This window comes from Nomia melanderi, chromosome 10 (assembly GCF_051020985.1).
Source record: "Nomia melanderi isolate GNS246 chromosome 10, iyNomMela1, whole genome shotgun sequence".
Lineage (NCBI taxonomy): Eukaryota > Metazoa > Arthropoda > Insecta > Hymenoptera > Halictidae > Nomia > Nomia melanderi.
The window spans coordinates 10,014,537-10,040,908 of NC_135008.1; the positions used below are offsets into that span (position 1 = coordinate 10,014,537).

Below are 26,372 nucleotides of genomic sequence, written 5' to 3' on the forward strand. Positions count from 1 at the left end.
GAAAACAACAAAATTCTCCAATTCCAGTACTACTCAGTATTTTCTAGAAAGCATTTTCGATAAACTAATAAATATTTCCGAAATGTTCCTCCATCCAATGATCGTTCTAAAGAATCTAAATTAAACGTATGGCATTGTCTTCGTCACACACATACAACGTATAAAAATGCATACAACTTTTAACAAATATCCATTGATTTGATGTATATTTTTTATTCATTCTTAAGCTGTTCATAAGCATTTCTTCCATTACACGATCGTGTAAATTAAATGCGAGACGAGTACTTTCGTTCTCTGAGAAGTTATCCCACCTACCTCCCCACTTGTTCTTCCTTTGGCTGGTCGGAATCGCCGGCAAGTTGTACTCGCCACTCAGTCAGTCAGTAAGTCAGTAAGTCAGTAAGTCACTAAGTCAATCAGTCGGTGAAGCACATAATCGATCCAGCCGGCGAATCAATTAAACCGTTTGTTTGATCGACGCCAGGGACTCGGGCACCGCCGGTGATTTATTAAGATCACCCCGTGGACAAATTTCCTGGTTGATGGTGCATTCACCTTATGAAACGTGCGGTGTGTTTCAGCGCTTGAGTGAGTTACCGCTGGTACAACGTTAAGCAGTGGATAATTTGTTCCGCGGCCAAAGAAGACGCGTGTATCGACGCGATACCGTAGTGCTCTAGTGCTCGTATCAGCGCCGAAGAGGATTAGTTCCGATAATGTGGACGGTAAGTCGACTTTAATTGCTGAAAGACGCATCGAAGGCAACTTTAAACTAGAAACTCGAGCAACGATTATTAGACTTTGGATATCTACAAGCAATCTTAAGTTTGCCTGAAGTTCCTGAATATTATCCGCTACACATTCGTTGTAAGTGAAAAAGATTATTTTAACGGACATTCATTTGTTTCTATTGAAACGTTTATGTGATAAATGAAGGAATGTTCTGGTCAAGTTTTTACTGAGACTTTACCTTACTGTATTTTACGCTGCTCTATGTAGTATCGATACGGAAAATTGATAGTTTAATTATGATTTATAGCTTTAATATTTATAATTAATTCAAAATTATTAATTGATTGAAGAAAATATTTTATCGTTTAATTAGAGCCCTGCTTTTCCATAATTAAACGATTATTTCATTTTAAATGGAGTTATTATTTTAATGAATATGTACAGTGAGTCTGTTACGAGTATTAATGTTTCACGAGAAAAACGAAGAGTTGCTTCATGTAAATATTTTTTTCGTTAATTTCAGCACATTTGTTGATTTCGTTAGTTTTGTGGAAAGTCCACGACCGTACATCGTATAATGTATACTTGTAATCAATCTTAAATTAATTTGTTTCACTTTCGAATTGCAAACTACACTTCGCTTAAGAATGCAAATGTGTGATAAATTGTAAATTCAGTCGATAGTTTAATAACTTAGTGAAACAAGAAATATTTTTTTTCGTTTCAGGCAACGTTAAATTGTTTTTAAACGTTTAATATTCTAAATTAAACCCGCACTAAATGATTCAATAAAAACTACTGCTGCAGTGTCCGTCTGCATTGAAAGTATCGACTTGATGATCGTCGAAGCATCTTTCATGCATATTTCTTACATGCAGTGTGCATGGTTTCGATGAATCATTCGTGAAGGATAGCTAAATAAATCGACAACACTCGATACAACAAATTCTTTGACGAAAACAACTTATAGTCATGAACACTATAAATTTTAATTAGTTAGATGCATGGGCACAATATTTATATTTCTTTAAAGAAACGGTGACGGATATTTAAATATTACACGCATTCTTATTGAAACAATATTAATTAAGATAACATTTTGTTTATACACGAACACAACGCAACACATTTTATTTGAGCAATCATTTGGATCAAAGTTTATTTCGATAAAACTAACTATTTTTTATTATTTTCAGTGATGATCCAATTTATATCGTAATCTTACTTTCCCAAAATTACTTATATTTTCGATATAACTATTTCATTAGTTTTTAAGATTTCTATTGACTGTCGTGCAATATGTCTCTCTCTTTATCGAATTACGTTTCGTTTTATTCTCACTTTGTTTTCATAGTATTTTGACAAATACCTTAACGTAATTTACAAAAATCTGCATACCTTGACATGGAAAGTTGGAGTTCATTAATACGTTCGAAAATTGAATGCGTCCATTTGAGTAGGTACTTAAGTCGAAGTCACGAAAGCATGTCCAGTAAGATTGACACTTTCCTGACGGATGAAAGGCAACCCATAATGACTGTATAATTTATCGTAAAGAGAGTTTCTAACCTATCATTATTTCAATTCGGATCAATCTGACCGGTCAAAGTATTTGCGAATTTCCTACAGATTTTCCTTTCTGTTCTTTTGTCGTTTCCTGTGGCTATTCTACATTTTTTTTTACCATTTCCGTTTTGTAGACGTGGTACAGGAGTATCGAAATATTTATTGCACAAAATGTACAACGATTAGAATATTATAAGGACAGGAAAACTTAAAATCGTGTAAGGAAATCAAACATTTCCAACGTTTAAAAACGATTATATGTCATTGAAAAAAATTCCATGAAAAGAAATAGAAAATATAGTATTTGTCTTGTAATTCGTTGACATTATTCTATTACCATAATCATATTATTTGATAAGTTACTATTTTTAATTATTCATTAACTACTTCTTGTTCTGATTGTATTTCTGTCAATTATTTTTTAATTATTCTTAAAACATATGACGTGGTTATTATTATCAAAAAGTGAATAGATGATAATAATTAAAAAATCACAATAATAACAATAATTATAGTAATGTTACGATAATTCATATGAAAAAAAAACACTTTTGTCGTCGACAGTCTGCCGGGAATAGAATTTCTGGTGTTAGGTTTCCACATACTTTTGTTGATACTATTTAACAATTCGTCTCCGACAAGAGCCGTCTCAGACAAAATATTCAACCTCAACAGTGAACGTCCACTTTCCAAACTTCCTGCGCACTCGACTTCCTGGATATCTCCGCAATCGTTTTACCGAGAAATTCCTCATGGAATGCAAATAACATACACCGAGGACAATTCGAATTCTTAGACACGTTCCTCTTTCTTATCGTGAAATTAAAGTAATACACAAATGCAAATGTTCTTCGACTTTTCAAACGACTAAAAATGCATAGCATCTAATTATAGATCCATGTGGAATTTTCTAAAACCAGTTTATATAAAATTTTGAACATCAATAGGTCCATGGATTCGAAATCGATATGAAAAATTTGCTCGGGGCTAGAAAGTTATAATAAACGAAAGGTTATAATTTACTCGTGTTCATAGTTGTATTCACAGTTGAACGGTGAAATTTTGAATTTTGCGGAATTTATTGAAGGATACAATTTTTGATTGAAGAAGACTGATTTGCAATTTCTATGAAAGAAGCATAAAAAGAACCTTCTTTAACAATTATCATTATCTCATCTTATTACGTTGTACCTATTCCTATGATAATCTTTATTATAATAATAACATACTTTTCATCATATAAACGTATAAATCTTAGTAAACCTAGAAATACTAATTAGTTAAATGTTAAATATCGCAGAGCCGGAAGAGCGTCTAAAATGAGAACTCCCACGAATTGATGTCGTTTCATTTTAAACAACGCCGGAAGAAGTACACTTAATAAGAAGATTGAAATTCAATTTCCGCCTTGACCAAGTTACAGCAGAGCTCTGAGCTTACAATACAGAAGAATTAAATGAATGTTCGGCGATTAAAGAAGAGGCTTCAGATCCCAGTGAAACGTTGATGAAGAGGAGGACGTAAACGATCGATATGCATCGCGAGACGTGTCTCAAACCGATTCTGACAAACACGACCAAAAGGTGATTAACAACTATTCGTGTCCCCACATAAGTGGTTGTGGAGGAACACCGAGGATGGAGCTGCACGTGTTCACCTGCGTCACGGTAAGAGATTTTACATATTTTGAAATTAACACATCGATGGCTGCACATTTCTCTTCACGATTTTCGATTATCATCGGCGCTATTTAATCTGTTAACTGTGGAATTTTGTTTCAAAAATTTCTCATTCTCCGCGAGATAAAATAAAAAAATTGAATGTGTACTCGTCAAACCAGGAGGAATGCATTTAGGGAATTAATACAAAGAACCACATGTTTATCTGAAAAAATATAATTCATCGTTGAAAGGATTAGTATCGTTTTGATTTTAAGATAACGTGTATACTCGTCGAACGTAGTTAACTGATTAAGTAGGATCTTAATAATAGGTAAAATGCATCCGGAAATTGCTGTTTTATGGTTTTTAGTAAGCTGTTGTGCCAAACCTTATCGAACGCTTTTTCTACGTCGAGAAAAATTATATTATTTCTTTATTATATAATACTATAATATTATTATAGTATTTCTGACTCTGAAGGGCAAACATAATTTTATTAATTAGCTTGTATACCTGTTCTGTTGTGGTGTGCTTTTCTCTGAACCGAAACTAGTGGTCTGGTATTAGTTGCTTACTGTAAATAAAAAAATTTAAGTATGTAGTCATTCTTAGTATAATTAATAATTAAATGGGTGTCTACAAGAAGGGTCTATGTTACATTTTATAAATTTTCGAGGACGGCTGAAACATATAGGCCCTTCTTCCAAATTGAAAAATGAAAATAATAATTCAATAATTAAAAAGTAATCTATTATTTCTTTATAAGTGATTTTCAAACAACTCATGCGTCGTCGTGTCGTCTTTATTTTATTTTGAAATTTTAATCAACTGCTTCTCAAACATAAATTTCTCAGTAAAAGTCATCCTCTCTATAGTTGATAGAAAGAACGATTTCAAGAATTTATAAGAATAATTCATTGCAGCGCAAAATATTAGATATTACACGTATCAACGATATTCGAAATTCCAAACACAATCAACTCAATGACACGTTATTAATTTAATAAATATACTTTTCAAGTACTATAGTTAGCACTTTTGTCATGAATTTATTTTATTTATCGCTTACCCCTTTAAACATTTCATTTATTTTCATCGCTACACCGTGAGACATTTATTTATGAAGCTACTATTATGATTCTATCAACCGTAGTTTCCGAGAACACGCTCTATCCATTAGGAAAATGCCCTGACATTTCATTAGCATTGTTACTAGATACCCAACTGCCCCTTGGTTATCTGGTACTGATGTTCATTTAATTTACCTTGTTTATAAAATAGATAACTAACTGCAAGCTGCGTTTGTTTAATTAGCAGACAATTTGAAAACGTTTTCGACGTTTCTATATTAGTCAAAGCAATCGCACTTATCGTTGCACCAATCCATACGATCCTTAATTATGTAAAAATCAATTTCATAGTATTGAATTATAATATTTTAAAATTTTGTTAATTTGAATACCCTTTAAGAAACAACTTTGGGAAACATAGATAGTGAAGTATGAAAGTTTCGAAATCTGTTGTTTGTTCGATTTCAACAAAGCGAAATGTATGTGTGAACGTTGAATTGATTTGTCGGACTCGTGTTCATATTGCATTGCAAACATTACGGAAACTTACGTGCTTATCAAGCAAGTTGCGAGACATCGTATCGTTGAATAGATATTCGTATTTCAGTCATGATGCAATTTATACATACCACTACACGTGATATCACATACCAAAATATCTGAAGCTCTTTTCCTCTGTCATCGATTTTTCATTCAACCGTAAATTCAACTTCTATAAAGTTCTACAAATCGTAAATGAATATTATCCGCGGAATAATAATTCAAGGTTACAACATCGTACCACTTTGTTCACGTACGCACTACTATTAGGTACATTACAAACTGTAAAATGTTTGTCGGGTAATATCCTTGTTTAAATAAATTAAATACGTTTTCGATTAGTAACGTCAGTTAAAGTCATTTTTCATTCGGGGTTATGATCAATTAGTATTTACGAAATTCACTCGTCTGCGCTACTATTTAAAATAGCTACTATAAAATAAAAGCTTGGGAACTTAATTTTGTAAATGCATCACATTATTAATTCACAATTAATTCTTCTATTTCTTTATTTTTGTTCCCAGACGCTCCATCTTTCAATTCCATAAATAAAATAATTTAAGTCTATTAAGTAATAATAAATGAATAAATAAATAATCAGTAAGCTTCATTAAATTAATGATGAAATATTTAGTTTTAAATTTGTATTCCTCATAATATATGTTTCGTATTTTATTTATATTATATTTTATTCCCGTTTTAACGAAGGTCGCCATATTTACAATAACTAAAATTAAAATCAGCGTTGATCAATAAAAGTTAGAGGAAAATGTGAAAATTATTAATTGTGCACTGTATTAATTAAACAAACAGCTGATATAACGTACACCGTTTTTCTATTCAATAATCAAACAGTAATTTATTAATTAGAAACATAAAATCCTATATAAAAATCATTGTTCTCGATAATTTTGAAAACTGTATTCCACGGAAAAACAATTCAAAAAATAGTTCATTATACACCCTTGTTCAAGTCACCCCTCTCTTAATTAGTATATTCATGACAATGGCACATTGAAGGAAGTTCGTATTTTCAATTAGAACCAGTAATTTCCAATTTACGGATACGTGTAGGTGTGTATAAATACTTTCTCCTGTTACTGTATGGATATAGATACTTCATATCGTAAAAGGAAACGCACTTTCTGTTACACAAACATTCTGTTTTTACTTTGCAAATATGCTTTTCATATTTTCTTCTCGAGCCCCGATTACCCGGCTTATTTTCTGATCAAACAGATTCTACTATAGAATATGAAATTCCATTATATATTAAAAGACAACGAATTATTTTGATTTTTTCTTTACAACCATATAAAAATTTGTAAACGAAATATAATTTCTTCGACGGATCATTTAATTGTATAAGTATGTGGCACGAAGCTCTTATTATCGATATCATTTACGACACATAAACTGAAATTGCAGTTAATAATATCGATTTCTCGCGTGATGATAGCTTGTCAGAGAATCATATCTCTCCAGGTTTGATTGTCGCGAATCCCCGAGTTTGACGTCCATAAATTCATTTGTGTGGCCGGACGTAACGGCCGGGACATCAACTTCCGGTCCCAAGTCTTATGGGCAAACGTGTATTACCATCACGCAAGTCTGCATTCTTATTGTCTGCTTAGACAGGCCTTCGAACGGTATTACATTCGCAAATGGAAATACTTATTACGAAGGGCATAAAAATAAGAGATTAAGCTATCACTTTTGATCTTGAAGTGAACTGAAGGATTGAGATCAAAAGAATCAAACTTCGTTCAGTTGTAGAGGAAGGAAAGAAGAATTTAGTAGTACTTAAGATGACAATAAAATTGTCGGTAAACATTCAAAGAAACCAACTTTATTATCTCTAAAAAGTAGGAAAAAAGGATTTAGTAATACTTGAAATGACAATAAAAGGAGAGATAAAGATTAAAAGAATCAAACTTCACTGGCGATTAAGAAAAAGAAAACGAATTTACTAAAACTTCAATTTAGAATATTATATTATAATATTATAATAAACTCAAATTTCAAATTAGAATATCTTTGGATTGACATTAAATAATTATTTCATCAAAGGTATTTACTTGATCTATTTTTTAATATCTAAAATTAAGAATTATAAAGTATGATCATTTAAAACTCTGTTTAGTCATTATATTGTATCGTTTATTATATTTTACACTAAATGTTATAAGCTTTTTGGTTCTACTGAAATGAATCAATGTAATTTGTTTTTTCTTATTGTGAAATGATTTCTGATTTACATTTCACTCTCTTCAATGAAATATGGTCACCGTAAATGTAAATATATTTATGCAATGCAGCTTATGATGAATAAAGCCACTGAAAATATGCGGATTTCTAATGAAAGCGACGCAGCATCGTAAATATCAGAGTTTATATTCTTTTGCTTTAGTTTTAGCTCGTGAATAGCGTGTGGACAAAATTTGTCGTCACCGTGGTAAAAACGCGGGGACGCGAGTTTACAATAAGCGCCGTATTTGCAGAAAGTATTGGCGTTTGTCACACAGATATTACGTGGTCGACGAACCTTGAGAATTTCCTGGAACAGACGTACAATGCTTGGGCAAAGAAGAATTTCCGAACGTGGTTCCAAACTCCACGTACCTCTTTAGTATCGTTGGAGAACGGAATTTCGTTTTATACCGTTATGAGAAAATAATGTTAACTATGTGAAAATCGATTAAATAGTTGAATATTTGTGAATTTTAATGCTGAAACGCTTGATTACTACATTATATACATAATTTCGTCGAATTCTTCTACTTTTCATTGTATAGGGTTAATCATCTTGGCAAATGAATGGATCGTACCATATTTATGAACCTAGTTTAAAAATTAACTGATTTAAACATAGTTCAACATAGTACAAGCCATTCGTTTGCGAAAGTGATTAACTGCATAAAGTGAAAAGTAGAATTTGAAGACATTATGTACGTAGAGGACTAATTAAACGTTTCAGCATTGAATTTACAAAACTTCAAAAAATGAGGTTAAGTTACAGCACAAAGAAGTTAATATTGTATGAGTACTTGTTTCTATTTATTCTAGTCGAATATACTATAGATCACTTGCAATTAATATTTTAATTTCTAGTGAAGGAAAGCCTTGATCTTCAAGCTAATAATTTCTGTCTATAAGTTAATCAAACCAATTGACTAAATCGGAACTCCTTTTTCTATTTCCGTCAATGTCCATTAGAATTCCCTTTTAAACGTTCATATGATGTATCTAAATTCGAAAACACCGAACCAGGAATATCTACTATTTTCTGAATAAAATTACAAAGCAATTTCATAATTAATAATCAAAATTCTATAACAATCCCGCTGATATTATTGACACAGAATTATTTAGTATCTCAATTAAAAGGTCTATAATTTTCTGCGTGAAATGACCATGTAATTTACATTCTACACTTCGTAGTATAGCCTTAATAAAAATTGTCCTCCAAAGTAATGCCCTTAACAACAGACATTAAATTTTCTAAAAGAAGACCACTTATTCATTAATACACGTACCTGATATGTGCATCGTTAATAATATGCCTTGAGAACTCGCTCCCGTATGAATACAGTAGGAAGCGGTTTCTCCAGCAGCAACATATTACTTTCGTTCCTCTGAAACCCAAAGCAGTTCACAATTTCTTCTCGAAACTCCTGCGAACAGTATAAGTTGAAGATATTCTCGCGATTGAAACGGAACGAGGAGTGGCTTCGTATCAAGAGATTTTCCATCGACTTGCTAACGTCATACCGAAAGTTTAGTTCTCGGCTGTTAGACGGCCTTTGCTGAAATCCGTCACGTAGCCTTTAGGATACGTGCGTTGCGGATAGATCAGTACTTTACGAGTTTATTATATCGTCTCACGTGTCAACAATGTATCGCTCTATTTTCTTAATTCAATAAACTTGACGAGAATCTGTACTTCTAGTTACGAGATATGAAAATGGACAATGGAATCTGAACAAATGAATGTTATTCGGGAAATAATTACTTGACGCCTCACTAGCCAGTAGTTAAATGACAGAACCTTCGTTGACGACTGACGATAGTTTGTAAGTTTGCAGAAAGAAGTGAACTATGAATTTTGCTGTAACTTTCGTATTTATTAATTTTTTGTGATATTTAATAAAAGATACTATGGTCGAATATGTAAATTGATAAAGAAATTGATTAGTGTTACGATGAATAACTTATAAATGACTTCCATCTACAATAAAGTCTAAACGGATATTAATAGTCGTCTGACCGTTTACGTAAGTTTTTCAAGCGGATATTTTTACTCGATCGACTGATTAAGCGTTAATACAGTACTCTGTTAATAATTTTCGATCTTATATGTTCACCTCATCTTGATACGGGACATCCGTTTCTGCATTAAATTTTTATTAATGAAATTATACGATCTTTTACAAAAATAGAGCTACAACGCAAATGAAATTGTACTATATCGATCGTAAAATATTTCATTTTATTTAGTCACTTCGTAAATATATTTTCTATACTTCTTTTATTTTTAAACATTAATATATTCATTGTAATCGTTTTATTTATTATGTTTAACGATTAATTCATTATCAATAGGTAATGAAGGAGAATATGTTTTAAATGGAACAAGTTTCTTTTATCTTATTTAAAAATAAAAGATGCAAGAAACTGCATTATTTATGAAATGACCCAATACTATTATTAGCATAAATAAATTACGCTTATTTTTCTAAATTATTCGATAGAAATGGAAACATATTTTGTCCCATTGAAACCGTTGTAAGATGCAGGTGGAAAATAAATCTTACGAAATCTTCGCTAAGCATGCATGCATTGTATGTTGCACACACGTGTACTTTGTAAACACATCGAATGCACAGTCCTTACATAACCGATTAATCGATTTGAATTTGCGCAAACATGAAACTATTGCAGACTGCGATTATAACGTCTATTGCATTGATCGACGTTATAAATTCAAACCCAACGTACTATGTGAAACCTATCGAGGACGAGAATGACTACGCCCGGGTCTTGGAGCTTTCGCTGTTATTTTACGAAGCACAACGATCAGGAAAATTACCAAAGAACAATAGAATCCCATGGAGAAAGGACTCGGCGCTGAACGATCATGGTTTAAACGGTGAAGATCTGACTGGAGGTTATTACGATGGTAATTACTACGTAAAACGTAACATTCAATTTTTCTCTGTGAAGCAATTGTCTACACAAACAGTAAAGTCAATTCACTTTTCAGGAATATCTAACGTTCCTTTCTTACATATATGCAATTTCTGAATTTCAAAATACTACGTGTTCCATATCACCATCAAAACGTACATGTATTCTGTCATCGTTTATATTATAGAAATAACTTCTTCATTCGCGTTATATTTGACCGAGTGCTATTAAATTCTGCGTAGATTGATTTGTCTGGAAAAATCAGTGTTTATACTTCAGTTTTTATCCTTCTGCATTGTAATATAATTCAATTTGGCCTGGAAATGATTAAACCGAAAGTTGCAACTATCTATACTCTTTTTTTGACGTTTTCTCTCCAATGACATATTATTTTAAATACTCTATTAAAAATACACATCAAAAGACACTTTTAAGTATCAGTGTAATCAATTATGTTTGCTAATGTACTAGTTAAGTTAACAGGGGGCAAGAGGAATTGTCGGAAGTAGAAATAATTCTGATTTTCAGTTTAAGAATTTGATCATTTCTTTGGTTTTCAGGACCCTTGTAAACGATAGTATTTATATACTTTTTTCTAGCTGGTGATTTTGTGAAATTCGGATTCACAATGGCCTCGACGACAACACTATTAGCCTGGGGCGCAGTCAGCTGGTCAGAAGCGTACAACGCAGCCGGACAACTGGATGAACTTCGTGAAGCTATTAAATGGGCTACCGACTATTTCATCAAGTGTCACGTTAGCGAATACGTTCTTTATGGGCAAGTCGGAGACTTCTCGCTTGATCACACGTTCTGGGGAAGACCGGAAGAATTGAATACCAGCAGACCTGCGTACAAGATCGATCCAGAACATCCTGGTATAATGAAATAAATTATTCAATCGGTGATTTAGTCGACAACAAAGGGGCACATTCATATCTGCATATGAGTCATTCAGAAGCCAATGCGGTTAAGTCCAGGAAACAAAAATTGTGGAAATTAATGTAATGGCTTCTGAAATTATTATATAATACATTCATAAGTTACAAAAAGGAAGACTTTTTGATCTAGAAAAAGACGAAGAAACAAGTAAATCCTTTAATAACTAAAAAGAATATTATTTATTCCAGTAAAATTTACAAAAATCAGAAAATATCAAAAAATCGACTTGACCGCATTGGCTTCTGAACGATTCATATATAGAATGTCCTATTTAATTCTATAAATGCGATTACTTTTAGAACCATTTGTCATTTGAAAAATGTGTCAAATACATTTTATTTTAACGTTGCTTAATACTTTTTCGCAAAGAATGTTGATTGATGCAACACAAATTACATGTTTATGCTTCAGAAACTAGTGGTGACCTTTATATATCTCCTACACATGTTGATCTAGAGACAAACTATGTACATACGTGTATATACGTATAACTATGTATTTAAGTGTACCAAATTATTGTCATTCCAAAACGAAACAAAAATGCCATTTGATACATTTTTTTAAATAACAAACAGTTCCAGAAATAATAACACTTATACATTAAAATGAAATAACTACCAAGAAATACTAGAACTACCAAGTATTTAATATGATCGGTATGCACTCCTTATGAAAGTTATTAAGGACGTTCCTTCTAGTCTCTGTTGATATTTGTTGTTGAATGCAAATAGAATTATTAATTCCGAAAATTATTTCGCTTATTTGATGCGATACTTCTAATTCTAATATGTAATGTAGCATAACGTAGGTGTTGTGACGACCATCGTCTTCGTAGGTCACTGCAGAAATCATAAACTGGAATTACTGGACACCTGCACATCGCGTGCATCCAAATTTCACGTTTACCATTATATAAGCAGCCGATATCCAAGAACTCCCGAGCGACACATTCGACTTTCTCTGCGTTACACATTTTCGCCACTTTTACTTTTCCATCGAGATTGAAAGGGTATTCCTATTTGGGAAGACCGTACCTCAGGGATTTTTAAAATTTCATTAATTTAAGAATATTTAATATACTATTATTCACAGTATTTTCCACAGCATACTGTTGTTTATAGTATTTTTTAACAAAACCTATTTTTCACGGTAATCCTATTTTTCTAACGTTCCAGTTCTAATTCCAAGTTTCCAATATAAGTTGTCTAATTCTAACTTTTCTATTGATTTTCTGGAAAATGTCAGTAGAATCGAAGATCTCCAGTTTAATCGTAAATTTTCTGGAACTGTTTAGGCTCCGACTTGGCGGGAGAAACAGCGGCTGCCCTCGCCGCATCGAGTATTGTTTTTCACAACCACGATCCCGAGTACAGTGCAGAATGTTTAAAGCACGCCAAAGAATTGTACAGATTCGCGAGCAGATATCGAGGACTTTATCACGAAGCGATTCGCGGAGCAGCTCAATATTACGAGAGCACCGATTATGGCGATGAATTGGCCTGGGCAGCTGCCTGGCTTTTCAAAGCAACGAACGAAACGATGTATCTCGAGGATGCTGAGGATTATTACCAACATTTCCATCTCAAAGAGAGGCCAAATGAATTCTTTTATAATAAGAAGGTCGCTGGAGTCCAGGTGAGCTTAACCGCGATCGAGCGAAACATCAACAGTAATTAATAAAACATTCTTCGTTAGATCGATAAGGCGTCTTCTTACTACTTCACTGATCAATTACAAGAATTGTTTAAATTTACAATATACAAAATAGAAATAATAAAATATTAAATCATCCGATTGAACTGCATTATTATAATTGCACGTTCATCTAACTGAATGTCACCACATTAGGTAGCATTATTTACAATATAGAAACATTTTCAAATGATCATCATTTACTTCAGTGAACTATAGTAATTCAATTTGATTCAGGGTCACCGGTGACCCCATAGCATTCAACGTGTTAACAATAAATGTGGACAAATTCAACGCATTCACGACCACGCGTCATGTATGTGTGACCCTATTGATTACCATTGCTATAATGATGTTAACATATAATCAGCGGATAAGATATCCTATTGTCGCTTTGACTATATCAAAATATCACACATATGTCATATATGGTATTTTGATATAGCCAAACATTTATATATTTACGTAAAATGCTTCGTTTAGTTTAGTTACTATGTTCTAAATCTATAATAATTATATAAATAACCTATCACGCGAAACAATTGCAAGAAAGCCACGGTCTACGGTGGTCGCGAATGTGACGACACTACGTTATCAATACTTATGTTACTGGTTAGAAGTTTGAATAGTATACGGCAGTAAAGTTGGAAGGTTACGGAAACCATGGTTCTACGATAGTTTCGTCAAACACTTTGATACAATGAGAAAAGAGGCAAGAATTAGATCGCACGGAGCGCAAAGAAATTTAAGGAAGAATAGAATAAATTAAGAAGAAGAAAATTTTGTATAGAACAAATAAAAATAAGAAGGGGAGAGGCGAATATAAGCAGTGGGTACAATTTCTTGCCTGTTACAGGTCCTGTTGGCTCAATTAACAGGACAAATGGAATATCAGAATGCAGCACGCGCTTTTTGCGACTTCTCGGTGCGCCAGCAAAAACGTACGCCGAAGGGTTTGCTCTATATCGACAAATTCGGTACTTTGTGCCATGCGGCGAACGTGGCGTTCGTTTGCCTGGAGGCGGCCGACTCTCCCGGTATCGGCAATCCTCAGGAATATCGTGAATTTGCCGAGCAACAAATTTATTATATGCTGGGTGGCGGCGGTAAGCTTTTGATCAAATGGTGCTGTAAAAATTGTAAGGACACCTTAACGATCCAATTATTTTAACAGTTCCACTGTTATGAGAACTTTTAGCATTTTACGTACTACTATTCTGGCAAATAATTTGCCACGTTATTAGCATTATTATTATTAGCCATGTTATAGCATTATTAGCATATATGAGTATTATTCTTTTATGACAAAGATAAATGGTGTTAAGGATAATTATTAATGATTTGGCATCGCAGCTCTTACAATATTATCTAGTTACTTATGTTTTTGAATATTCTTATTCAATATCAATCATCTTATTAATAAAAACAAGAAATTCAAAAAGTTATTCCAACAAGACGTGCCTAGACCAGAAGATGCCTCTAACTTAAGAAAACAATTTAATTCTTAACGATACAGTGGCAAACTTAAACTGATTTTTCATAATTCCTTTATAAAAACTGTAAACGTGTGTTTATTAAGATGCAATTGATTTCTATTTCAGTTTTGATAGTACTAAATCAACTTCTTTAATCCTTTCTCAAAGAAGCATATGTACCTTTTTAGGAACTGTAAAGAAAGAAATCAGGAATCGATAGTGTTGACCCATCTGGTAGTAATAGTGTTAAGGGTTAATGATTAACCTATAATAATCTATTCATTCAATTAATAGATGAATAATTTTATTAATCTATTCTGTAAAAGAACCGACACGTCAGGGCCATAAGTTAATTAGAATTGATCGTTAAATGAACCGTTTTCTTTAATTAGGAAGGAGCTATGTGATCGGATGGGGTCGAAATCCACCAAAGCAGCCTCATCATGCAGCCTCGTCTTGCCCTGACAGACCAGCAGCCTGCGGATGGCCTGAATTTGACAAGAATGCTCCAAATCCGCAAATTTTATACGGGGCCTTGGTTTCCGGACCCGACGAGGCGGATAAGTTCCACGATCATCGAGAAGATTACGTGTACACTGAAGTCACATTGGACTATAACGCTGGTTTCACTAGCGCGCTAGCCGGACTCTTGCAATTGCGGGTCAAAAGCACGACTTAACGATCGGTCACACTGTAAATGTTGTAACTACGAACGAGCAGTTGCTTCTTTCTTTTTTCTACGAGCGTTTCTTTTTTACGCGTGAAACAGCACTGTAATATATAGATCTCGTTTTGTTAGAAATAAGGATGCCGATTGCGTGATCTACAGATATACCGACGCAACTTGATCGAGGATCAGATCGTGCGAATGTGTTCCATGAACGGAGGCGAACAAAATATTACGCAATTTTGTATTACTAAATAATTTATCAGAAGGTTATAGTAAAAACATTACATGTAACAGAAGCTATTAGTTTGATTGAATAGTTAGTAATGAATTGTAATAGATACGAGTGTGCAGAATAGAGTTTAAATGAGGTTCAGTTTAGATTTGGTGAGATAGAAACTGGAGGCATCGTTTTGTACAATTTTACACGGAAATCTTTGAAATTATTAATCCTTCGAACTTCTGAGGCAGCTCTCAGCCGACACTTCGTTTGATACAGCAAAATTATAAAGTTTGATATTTAATGTTGAGCTTCATGTAACTCATCAATACGTGAAATATTGAAATGAAACAGTTTTATTCCTCAATCTACGTACCATTTCTCGTTAACTTAGTTTCAAAGAATGTTTTCTTTGTTTCATTAGAAACTATTGAGTGTTTCTAGGGAGAAAAACACATTCTCGAGCGAATGTACAGAATCGAGTTTCCCTGTTCCTGAATTGTATTCAACGTGAAATAATTATGTTTTCTTTCACATTGTATATTTTTATTATAATTTCTCTACGCACCATATAAATGTACGTGTATATACTTTTATAAAATATTTTATACTTATGATCACTGAATGTGGTAATTCATTTTGAGAAAAGAATAACCTGAGTGCACTGCATACAGATGAAAGATGATGATGAAAGTTCAACGCGAGATTAATACTTTATTACTGTTATTTCATTAAAACGCAATTGATTTCTTACGATACAAAGTCAATTCTTAAGAGTAAACGTGTTAATTTCTCGTTACTGTTACTGATTATTAAAAAATATTGCGAATCTTCGAATTAATAGCAGATATTTGCAATCAGATTAGTGAAACATAAATGGCATCATGCAAATAGAAATTTTCATTCCTACACATATCTTCATTTTTACACATTAAATATTGACTTTTCTCATTTTTTTAAAAAGAAGATTACTGTGAAATATTTTAAAAATTCATGACAGTGGTTAACAATACAATCGTAACATAATACACCTGACGTTCATACACCGTCTTTGGTTACACCGATTACACCGAAATATAACGGTCTGACAACATCGGTTACGTCAACTACATTGGCAACAGGTGCAACCGCAATCGATCATAGTCTGATATCATGATTCGCGGTTATCCATATCACTATGGCCTCGAAATACTTCATGCGTTATGCGCTAATTGTTCCGTTTTTATTCGCCACAAGGGTGCATCTTCAAAACTTCAATAGAACAGGTAGGTTCAGATATTTTATTACCATTTTCTTCATTTCGCAGTAATTAGTCAAGGAAAGTATTAACTTGCTTCAATATTAACCAACTATGTCTTATATACTTTTTCACGGATAGGCTATAAATATGGCATAAAAAATATCAAACACAAATGATTTTTTTAAGATATTCAGTCTATAACCATAAAAAATGAGGCATTTTGAAGAATTAAAAAGATGAAGACTTCAATAGGTAATTTAATAAAAATCTCTGCCTTTTATTAGGCATGTCTTACACTACAAAATGACATTGCAAATGACAACGAAGAATTGACTAATTCGAAGTATCAAAAGAATCTTCTAAAACTGTAAAACGTGTAGCCAGTGATCCTTTGATTTGAAATGAAAATAAATTTGTATTATTAAATGGTGTAAAATGTTCCAGTAAATTACTTTTTCGAAATTATCTGGAAAGGAATTTTTGTGGGATAAGAATATTTGAAGTTAAAAATCAAATTTTCCCTACTTCTTCTGTTTTTTTTTTTTTTAATTTTTTGAGTGCTGAAAATATAATTTAACACCTAGTACTTCTTTATTTTTTGTTCAAATTGATATACTTAATTTCCGTCCCGCAGATAGATTTACATATCAAAAATTTCTTTCATTACACATTTAACGTAGTAAAGTTAATAAAAATACCCTCCGATATAAAATTTGCATGTTTTCTGTATCTGAGAAACTGTCCTTCTAAGAAAATGATATTCATTAAATAAGAATGAACAATCATTTTGCTTATTAAAATGTATAGATACAAGTGAAATGTATTATTATTTATTTAACAATACAGGAAACCTTCGTGGCAATAATCATCTGGCATGTGCATATTTACATTGTGAAAACGACGATTCTTGCGTGCACCGTACATTCCGGTGCAAAGATCCTCCGTGTCCTAGCATGCTTTACTGCGCGAAATCTCGGATAGGTAAGCAGCTTAACGAGCTTCCCCAGCGATGAAATTGATTGTATGTACATACATTATGACTCAAAGCTTGTAAACATTTTAATGACAATGCAGTATAAATTAAATTCATATAATTACAAATTATATACAATAAACTGTATACAACGAAACATTACCATTATATTAAGATATTGTTACAATTAATAGAAATAAATTAACTACGTAAAAATTCAATGCTTTAAGAGTCAATGAGAGGGCCACCTACCTGCGATAGCGTATACTGTAGCAATGGGTATTTGTGTATGGTGAAAGTTCGAAGATGTCTTTGGGATCAAAGTAAGTATTATTTATATAATGATTAACTTTCCTCTTAAATTTCCCATATCTAAATTTACAATTTCCAAAATAAAACTACTTTTTTATCGTACACCACTATTCGTGGCCACGTGGCTCACAAAAAATATTTTCTTACAAAAATCGGCATGTGTCAGAAAAGAAATTTCTTCAAAAAAGGACTCTTACATCATAAATATCATTAATACCTAACAAAAAGAAAATATAATTCACGAAAGTAGATATATATAAAAAGAATAATTAAATAAGACTCTGTGCAAGATTCAGTACATCACTAAGAACAATTAGAAATATAGATATTTAACGATGTAAATGAGATCATATAGCTCATACATGTCAACACGTTGACCACGGTGGTCACCGACAACCAGTGCTTCCAAGTTGCTGAAATACATTTTCAATGAGACAACTGATGTCAAATAAATAATATTTAGTAACACAAATAGCTAGACGATAGTGTAATACGAGTACTATGATACCAGATCATTAATAATCCTTTCTAATACCATTTGCCTTTGTTATGAAAGAATATGTATTACCATACGCTCGTAATTCTCATGGCAGTCAACGAGTTAAGCACCATTGTATTTATCAGAGTGTGACCAACAAATTGCGAGATGCGTGTCTCAACGAGAGTATCACGAAGGTCCAGCATCCTGTGCTGGCTTCACGTGTCCTCAGGGCAATCAATGTATCCTACGGGAGTCACTTTGCGCCAGTCCACCCTGCAAACTGCTCAGGAGCTGCAGCAAGAACAAAGGTCAGTCGTAAAGATTCACATACACGCTATAAGCGATGGGTTTCACCCTTTTTCACCTTTTTTTGAATGCAACACGTATCACGAAACTTTGAAAGACTCAAACCTATCGCTTGTGTATAGTATAGTTAACTCCTTGGCTACGGCAGATTTTGATACGTACCGCAAATAGCATATGGCAGAAGGTCAATTGCGACCTACACTGAGAAAAGCGGAATTCTTTTTAGTATATCTTTATTTGTTTAATTGAATTTAATTCATCAGCTCGCATTTCTAAGAAAGTGTATTGAAATAATCAAAACATTAAGTTGAACTAAATTAAACCAATAAAATAATCAGATTTATATAATATATGACTAGCGGAAAATGTAATCGTTGAGTTAGAATTTGCTTACGTTTTATTCAAGTGAACTTTGCCACAATTATTGTCAATAACAGTTTACCGGTGCCTACAGATTTTTTCAAGCGTCTTTAAGCGCCAACAGTAGCCAAGGGGTTAATGTACAAGCTTTCTCTTACGTAGCTTAGTTAAATATTAATATACGTTCAGACATGTACAATGAATAGTTAAACACGTTACTTATTTCTAATGAGATCCTTCAAATTTTACGATTAGCTAAACTGAACTTCAGAAATAGAAATTATTAATGGAACAAGATTCATGTTTCAGATGTACGCAATTGGTTCAGCAAATGTCGAAGCCTTGGTTGTCCGTCGGAGTTTCAGTGCTTCTTGCGGAGACCAGAAAGCACCTGCTTAAGTCCACCCTGCAAACATACTCCGGATTGCATAACAACAGGTACCTATATATATTGAACAAAACATATTTATCTTTAGGTAACATTGATTGAAAAGGTTGCACTTAATGTTTGACATTTCTTGATATTTTCTATTATATGAGAATTCTTAAACTTTCCGGTTCGAAGAATTTTTGGTCTTCACTTTGAAAGTTGAATTAATGTAATGTTCTGTTGTTCCAATGTAGTTTTATATGATACTTTAATCATTTATCTGAGGACATTTGACGAACATGATTAGAGGCTTATTTAATTTTTAACTCTTAGTTATATATGATATTACGAATAATTTCAGTAAATATTGACAAACTATTTAAATATTCGAATAAATTGAATGCCGAGTCTACCTCGATTTAGGACCGCAAAAGTTTAATATTTTTTCATTAAGTTATTTATGTCATATATAATTAAATTTGATTCGATTGTATTACAAATAGATATTTAAATAATGAAATTTGAACGTTTATTGCGCTTCTTTATTTATATAAATACAAAATTATTATTATTATATATAATAAATACACCTACAATTACTTGAACATTGATGTTTGATATTTATATATTAAATTACTTTGTACTGTACTAAATAAATAAATGATTTTATTCAATTTTATATAAAAAATAAAAACTTATAAAAAACCTTTACATTTTCTCGAAAAAGTAAAATTTTTCTGATATTTGCAGAAGATGAGGTGACCAATGAACACTGTCGCGGATGGATATGTCCTCGACAGCATAAATGTACCGCAGAAACTGTAACGCCCTGTGCATCAAATAACTGCAATGTTAAGAGAACTTGCAGTATGATACCGCAAAATCGTTCGTTTTCTTCGAGAAGATCTCTAAGTAACGAAAGTATAGACGTTCAGATTATCCAAGGCAACATAAAGGTAATTCATTCAATTAATACAAAATTTTATTAGGGATGTCATCGTGTACTAATATATGCAGTTACTTTCAAAAATATCCACTCACCTACTTATATAATATATTTCACACATTTAACGAATTTTAATGAGGAATTAATAAAAACATTTCTTTTCTTTTTAATATTATCTGTTAAATTATAAATATCTTCTATTCCTTTTTTTCAAGTCTATTTACGTATAAGGTAATTAACTTTAAGGTTGTTAAACTTAACCCTTTACACTGGAATCGTTTTTTCACTCATATTGCCAGTAACTCGAAGCGATATCAATAGAAGAAAATATATTTACATATAAATAAATGAAAAAATTTGCCAGTACAAACTGTAAAATTGTATCATTAAATGCATGATAACATTTATTCTATGACGAATAAAAAAAATGGTAAAATACATATACGGCTTTTCTTTTTATTCGCATGAGTATAGATACAAATGTTATAATATATTTGATGGCACAATTTTACAGTTTGTAATGACAAATTTTAAATGGTTCTGCTCCGGAACTCTCGAGTGCAAAAGGTTAAGAATAGATGTTATTAATACCCTTTAATTACTATGAACTAAATGTTTTCCATTTCTATAGTAACCTGTTTTTTATTCAAATAAACATCGTCACTACGTAATGTACCGGGTATCCCGTAATTAATGATTATTCAATCGAAAAAGGTGAGACATAACTTGAAAAAACAAGTCGTAAACGTACAGGTAGAATTCTCCATTTAAAACCTCGTTTTCAAGAAAGTCAAGCGTCAACATTTGTCGACCACACACGCACCGACCAACTCTTAAGTAAATATGAAAGGTACAATCGCCGGACGGTTATTCTGTACGCGGTAATTAATTTGAAGTAGAAAATAAAATTGTTTTATCTAGAACTTTATTCTCGAAACATTTGAATTTAAACAGTTTCTGTTAACAGTTAATCAAATATGTATGTGCTCGACAAATATACAAATTAACTTTTTCATAAACAAAAAGGTTGTTTCTCACTATTTTAATTTGTTTTGTTAGTATCAAAATTATTTAATGAAGGTAGCCGAATGTCTGAGTATTCAATAAATTTCCAACCTCGATTTTTTCGAAAAGTGAACAAATTTTATTTTATATTTCCGGTTTTTTTTCGTTTAAAGTCACTCCCTTCTCGGTTGTACCATCAGTTGTAGGACAGTATGCAAAAGTGATACATTGACAATGAGTTAGTTTACTTGTTTGCTTCTCAATCATGCAAATACTGTTAACAGAACAACTCGAAACTTTGCATGCACATAAGCAATGAATCAAATTAACATATAAACCATCAGGTATTCCCAGTCTAATAGTATACTAATGGAAATACAAGAAACTGTAGATACAAAACCACGATATCGATACAAACGATTTCAGACATTATAAAACCTGTCATTACTACAATTGCCTTAATAGTACATGATATATGCTGAGTTATTACTAGACAGTGAATATTGATGTAAATTCATATTTATGTCGACTGATTTATAGATACAAAAAGGAAGAAAAAATTTACTTCTTGTGTTATGTGTAATTCAAAACATTTAAAAGCCTATTGCATTTGACTAAAATTCCTATTTTTATATGTCTTTTTTATGCATAGAGATTTTAATATACTCAAATTCAATTAGGAGAATACAATTTCAATTCACACCTTATGTCATGATCACATTTTATTTGTATAGGTTTCCCAGAATGCAAGTCGCGTAAATAGTAACGAAACAGCAAAGTGAGTAGCCTAGTTTAAGAGATTTCATAACTATGCATTGTAAACAGGGATTATAAGATTGATTTATATACATATGACTGATTTGAAAATTGATACAATCATGGTAGGGTTTTAGGTACTTTATTTTGAACTTTTTCACAAGGAAAGAACGACTCGAATTTTCAAAAACGATTATGAATTCTAATGTAAATATCTTTTCGAATAAAAAATTTTTTTCTCTTTGAAATTCCTGAATGTTTTAACATAAGTATCTTTAAACAAGAGTACGTATAACGAGAAATGGTAAAAAAGTTTCCAATATTTACAATACTTTACAATTATTTGTTACATGACTTATATTTATAATTTACTAATAACAGAACATTATAATAATTTTCATTTATAAATTAATAAAAATAAATTTGATTGTATAATTTTGGATGTGACTTCTAATCGTCTTCACGTTCATTCTAAAGCTGACTATAATTATACGACCTTTACAGTTTTTTTCAACTTTTAAACTTTTTAAGTACTTTGTAAGTATAAGAATAATAAGTGTTTGTATTTAGTATTTATATTTATACCCTCTTAAGCGGAAAAAGCGCGTCAATGTAAAGATTGCCACATATATAGTAAATCGTTTAAAAATGCCATCTATTCAACTATTACGAAAAATCAATTAACGAATTAATTGTCTGTTTAAATGCCGAGTGCTACGTAGAATACTACATACCTGGCTGGACCATTTCAATTCGAAAACGGAATTGGACGCTATCGAACTGTGGATAAACAACTCCATAGAGCAAAAGGATTTTAAGGTAACAATACCATTTATTCCGGCATTGTATTTTTAAAGAGGTAGTAGATAACACAAATACAATTATTTAATATATCTAACTGAATATTACGTAAAAGACTAAAATTATTAATATTATATCATTATTATATTAATATTTCTAATGTATATTTTGGAAAATTCAATCCATCTTCTTTTAAATTCGACAATAAGAATTATATTTTAACATTTCAATACCAATTTTACTCTTAAACATGTAAAGAGCATTTTAGGTACATATCTACACGAAAAAGGACACAAAAATGACCAAAATTATAAATCTGAACTGAGTAACCAAATTAAAATTACAAAAATTAAGAAAAACCGTTCCTATTTTCTAGAATCTCAAATTGCTACATATAATTTAAATTAGAAAACACCGAACATTGTGCGAACACATTCAACTACTTACATAAAATTTTTAGATACCAGTTCCATTTCTTATTATATCTAATTTTCAATTCTTATCATTTCTTATTTGCTTTCATTCTTACTATTCACTTTATCTAGGCAGTAAAAAGGATCATCGTTTTACTATCCTGTATAAATCTAAATTCGAATGAAATGCTGATGTTCGACTTTCAAACTAGAATGTACTGTAAGCAACGTAAGATAAAGCTTCTGACCATCTGTTTCTTTCTAGCAATTTCAAGAATGGCTTCGGTCCATCAAGGATGTACTAGGTCCCAGTGCATACACCGACTGGATCAAGGGAATTTTTGTCTCGACGTCGCGCAGCGAAGAATTTCGAAAATGGCTACGAACGTCACATATTCACGATCCTCTCGATACTGATAAGCTCGATGGCGAACATGTGAAATCGATATTCTCAAAACGAGTACGACCACAGAAAGAAGTGGCACATGATCAGGCGGAAAATCAATACCCCATTTACGTTACGTTGGTAAATATGATCAAATTTTAATATAATTTTAAGCGTACTGATTATACGGGCTGCTGTTATTTGCAAGGTAATGAAACTTCCTGTACGGTATTGAATTTATAGGATAATTATACATCCTGAAAATAAAAGGACAATCCTTTATTTCATTGCCCTGTCCTTTAGATTCATTTCTTTTATCTAACATGACCATTTGAGCCTTTATCTGATGAATTGAAATAGTAAATTGGATAACGATGCATTTTTTAAATAAAAACTCTATTTGTTAAAAGAATTTTAATGAAGAATATCAAAATTAAATTTTTTACCAATTTCAATTTTTTTAGTTTCCTAATAGATAATACACAAAATGGTAAATAAGATTTAAACACCATAATACCAATTCGGAATAATAACAATTACAATTTTCGGAAGCAAACAATTTTTATTCTGATACAATCTTATTATAAAAAAAGGGTGAATATTTAAATAAAAAATCGTATTACTTTACATATTACAAGTATAATTAGTAGCTGTTAGATTATTCTGACGTTTAGATCAAAATTATATTTTCATCATAAAAATCTCACTAATTTGTTTCTGTAAGTTTCATAAAGCTATAATGAGCAATAAGAAAACTTTCATTCGCCATCAAGAAGTAACATATGATCATGAAACTTTAAAATGTCTGGAACTGCCCAATAATAAAGTTCCACCAGTCTCATTTCTTGGTTTTGTCAGACGACGAACGCGCAACAGAATCACGTTTGTCCTAACAAAAACGTCGTTATGTGAAATGTACGACCATACCATTAAGTTCTTCACTAGACGTTACAACATTTTTCAAAGCTTTTAGGTAATGCAATATTCATTACAGAACGAACCTTCACAAGAAGATTTGGATAAGGTAATAGAAGAACTCAATATTCTGCTACGCGACCAGAATTACACAAACGCAATAGAAGAATTTCTTGCTTCGAAACAAATATTCTTGGCGGAGTATAATGACCTGGAAACAGCTTTGCTAAACCATGTGAAAGGGGAAAAGGAAAATTACCCAAACAATAATAACATGTATGAAAAGGATTCTCGTATATTTTCCACAGGAAATATGGAAATCCAAGACATCAAAACAAGTGATCGTATCACCAATGGTCGCCATAATGTTCAAACACAAACTGTAATAACATTTCAAAATGAAATTCCTTATGAACAATTAGATAATTTTTCGTCTGTAAGTATACCGATATTATAAATAACATAGATTTTTAAAATGGAAATTTTTAAATTATAAATTAATTTAGAATGTAAAAGGTACTTCAATAAATTCACTTCATTAGTTTCATTTGTTAATGTAATTTGTTTGTTAAGAATGTTTCAGAGATATTAAAAGATTTATCTAGTGCCGATCATGAACCACCATCTTTGTGGACTGGATTTGATGAAGATTTTGAAAAAAAATCTGACGGAAACAGCTCCTCCATAAATAATATTACTGAAACTCCAAACAATAGTACATTTTCGAACATAGAACACCACACAAATAACGTTTCTACCAATATACTGGACATGTTAATTAAGTCATTACCGTTTCCTGTAATTGAAACTGTGCAAGGAAGTTTCGATGAAAGACTGGTCAATCGAAGCAACTCAGAAGTAAGTTCTGACATATGTGTTGCACGAAAAAATATTGTTTATGTAAGTCTGCATGAATAATACGTACAAAATTTTCAAATTAGAATTTACACACTTCAAAGAATTCAAAAAAATTGAAATTCAATTTTATACAATACTAATTTAATTACTATTATTATTATCGTTATTATTATTACTGAAATCTGTATATTGTTTATACACTTCTCATGCATAAAAATAGTTCCTTTTACATCTAAAATCGAATAATTCTGACGTTTCTTCAATTTGTTTGAGGATTCGAATAAAAAGTACGCTTCAAATGCATCAACATACACCAGCGGTGACCCGTTTACGAGCAAAAAATTTAAGGAAGTTGCAGGGCAATCTTCTTTGTACAGCAACGCTGACTTCGCAAACAATTCCGAACCAAGAGTCGATGGTAAGTTCTTCAACAAATTAAGTAAGTTTGCCTGCACGTAAGTTCCAAAACCATTCCAACTTCGACGATTTCAATGGGTTA

At 31.9% G+C, this 26,372-nt stretch overlaps 2 protein-coding genes across 3 annotated transcripts; both read left to right on the forward strand.

Moving 5' to 3' along the window:
* Nucleotides 1-347: 347 nt before the first annotated feature.
* Nucleotides 348-15,603, forward strand: LOC116429796 (endoglucanase E-4). 2 transcript variants are annotated; one of them, XM_031983132.2, is made up of 7 exons: nucleotides 348-867; nucleotides 3,599-3,965; nucleotides 10,511-10,748; nucleotides 11,356-11,634; nucleotides 12,993-13,333; nucleotides 14,247-14,496; nucleotides 15,258-15,603. In XM_031983132.2, the coding sequence occupies exons 2-7, from the start codon at nucleotides 3,936-3,938 to the stop codon at nucleotides 15,542-15,544; spliced, it is 1,425 nt and encodes a 474-aa protein (XP_031838992.1). In that variant the 5' UTR covers nucleotides 348-867; nucleotides 3,599-3,935; the 3' UTR covers nucleotides 15,545-15,603. The 2 variants fall into 2 exon arrangements, with proteins under 2 accessions (XP_031838992.1, XP_031838990.1); XM_031983130.2 differs by having other exon boundaries at nucleotides 348-725.
* A 1,306-nt stretch (nucleotides 15,604-16,909) lies between these two features.
* LOC116429730 (uncharacterized) lies at nucleotides 16,910-23,166 on the forward strand. Its single transcript, XM_076371365.1, has 7 exons — nucleotides 16,910-17,017; nucleotides 17,839-17,973; nucleotides 18,196-18,288; nucleotides 18,902-19,066; nucleotides 19,734-19,862; nucleotides 20,545-20,750; nucleotides 22,480-23,166. Exons 1-7 carry the CDS (start codon nucleotides 16,930-16,932, stop codon nucleotides 22,525-22,527), a joined length of 864 nt encoding a protein of 287 aa, XP_076227480.1. The 5' UTR covers nucleotides 16,910-16,929; the 3' UTR covers nucleotides 22,528-23,166.
* The last annotated feature ends 3,206 nt before the right edge of the window (nucleotides 23,167-26,372 follow it).

Coding starts and splice junctions, on each gene's coding strand:
- LOC116429796 (XM_031983132.2), top strand. CDS start 3,936: ATGGAGCTGCACGTGTTCACCTGCGTCACG. Junction 11,635..12,992: donor GATCGATCCAGAACATCCTG/GTATAATGAAAT, acceptor GGAACTGTTTAG/GCTCCGACTTGGCGGGAGAA. Junction 14,497..15,257: donor TTATATGCTGGGTGGCGGCG/GTAAGCTTTTGA, acceptor TTCTTTAATTAG/GAAGGAGCTATGTGATCGGA.
- LOC116429730 (XM_076371365.1), top strand. CDS start 16,930: ATGGCCTCGAAATACTTCATGCGTTATGCGCTAATTGTTCCGTTTTTA. Junction 19,067..19,733: donor GAGCTGCAGCAAGAACAAAG/GTCAGTCGTAAA, acceptor TTCATGTTTCAG/ATGTACGCAATTGGTTCAGC. Junction 20,751..22,479: donor TTATCCAAGGCAACATAAAG/GTAATTCATTCA, acceptor TTATTTGTATAG/GTTTCCCAGAATGCAAGTCG.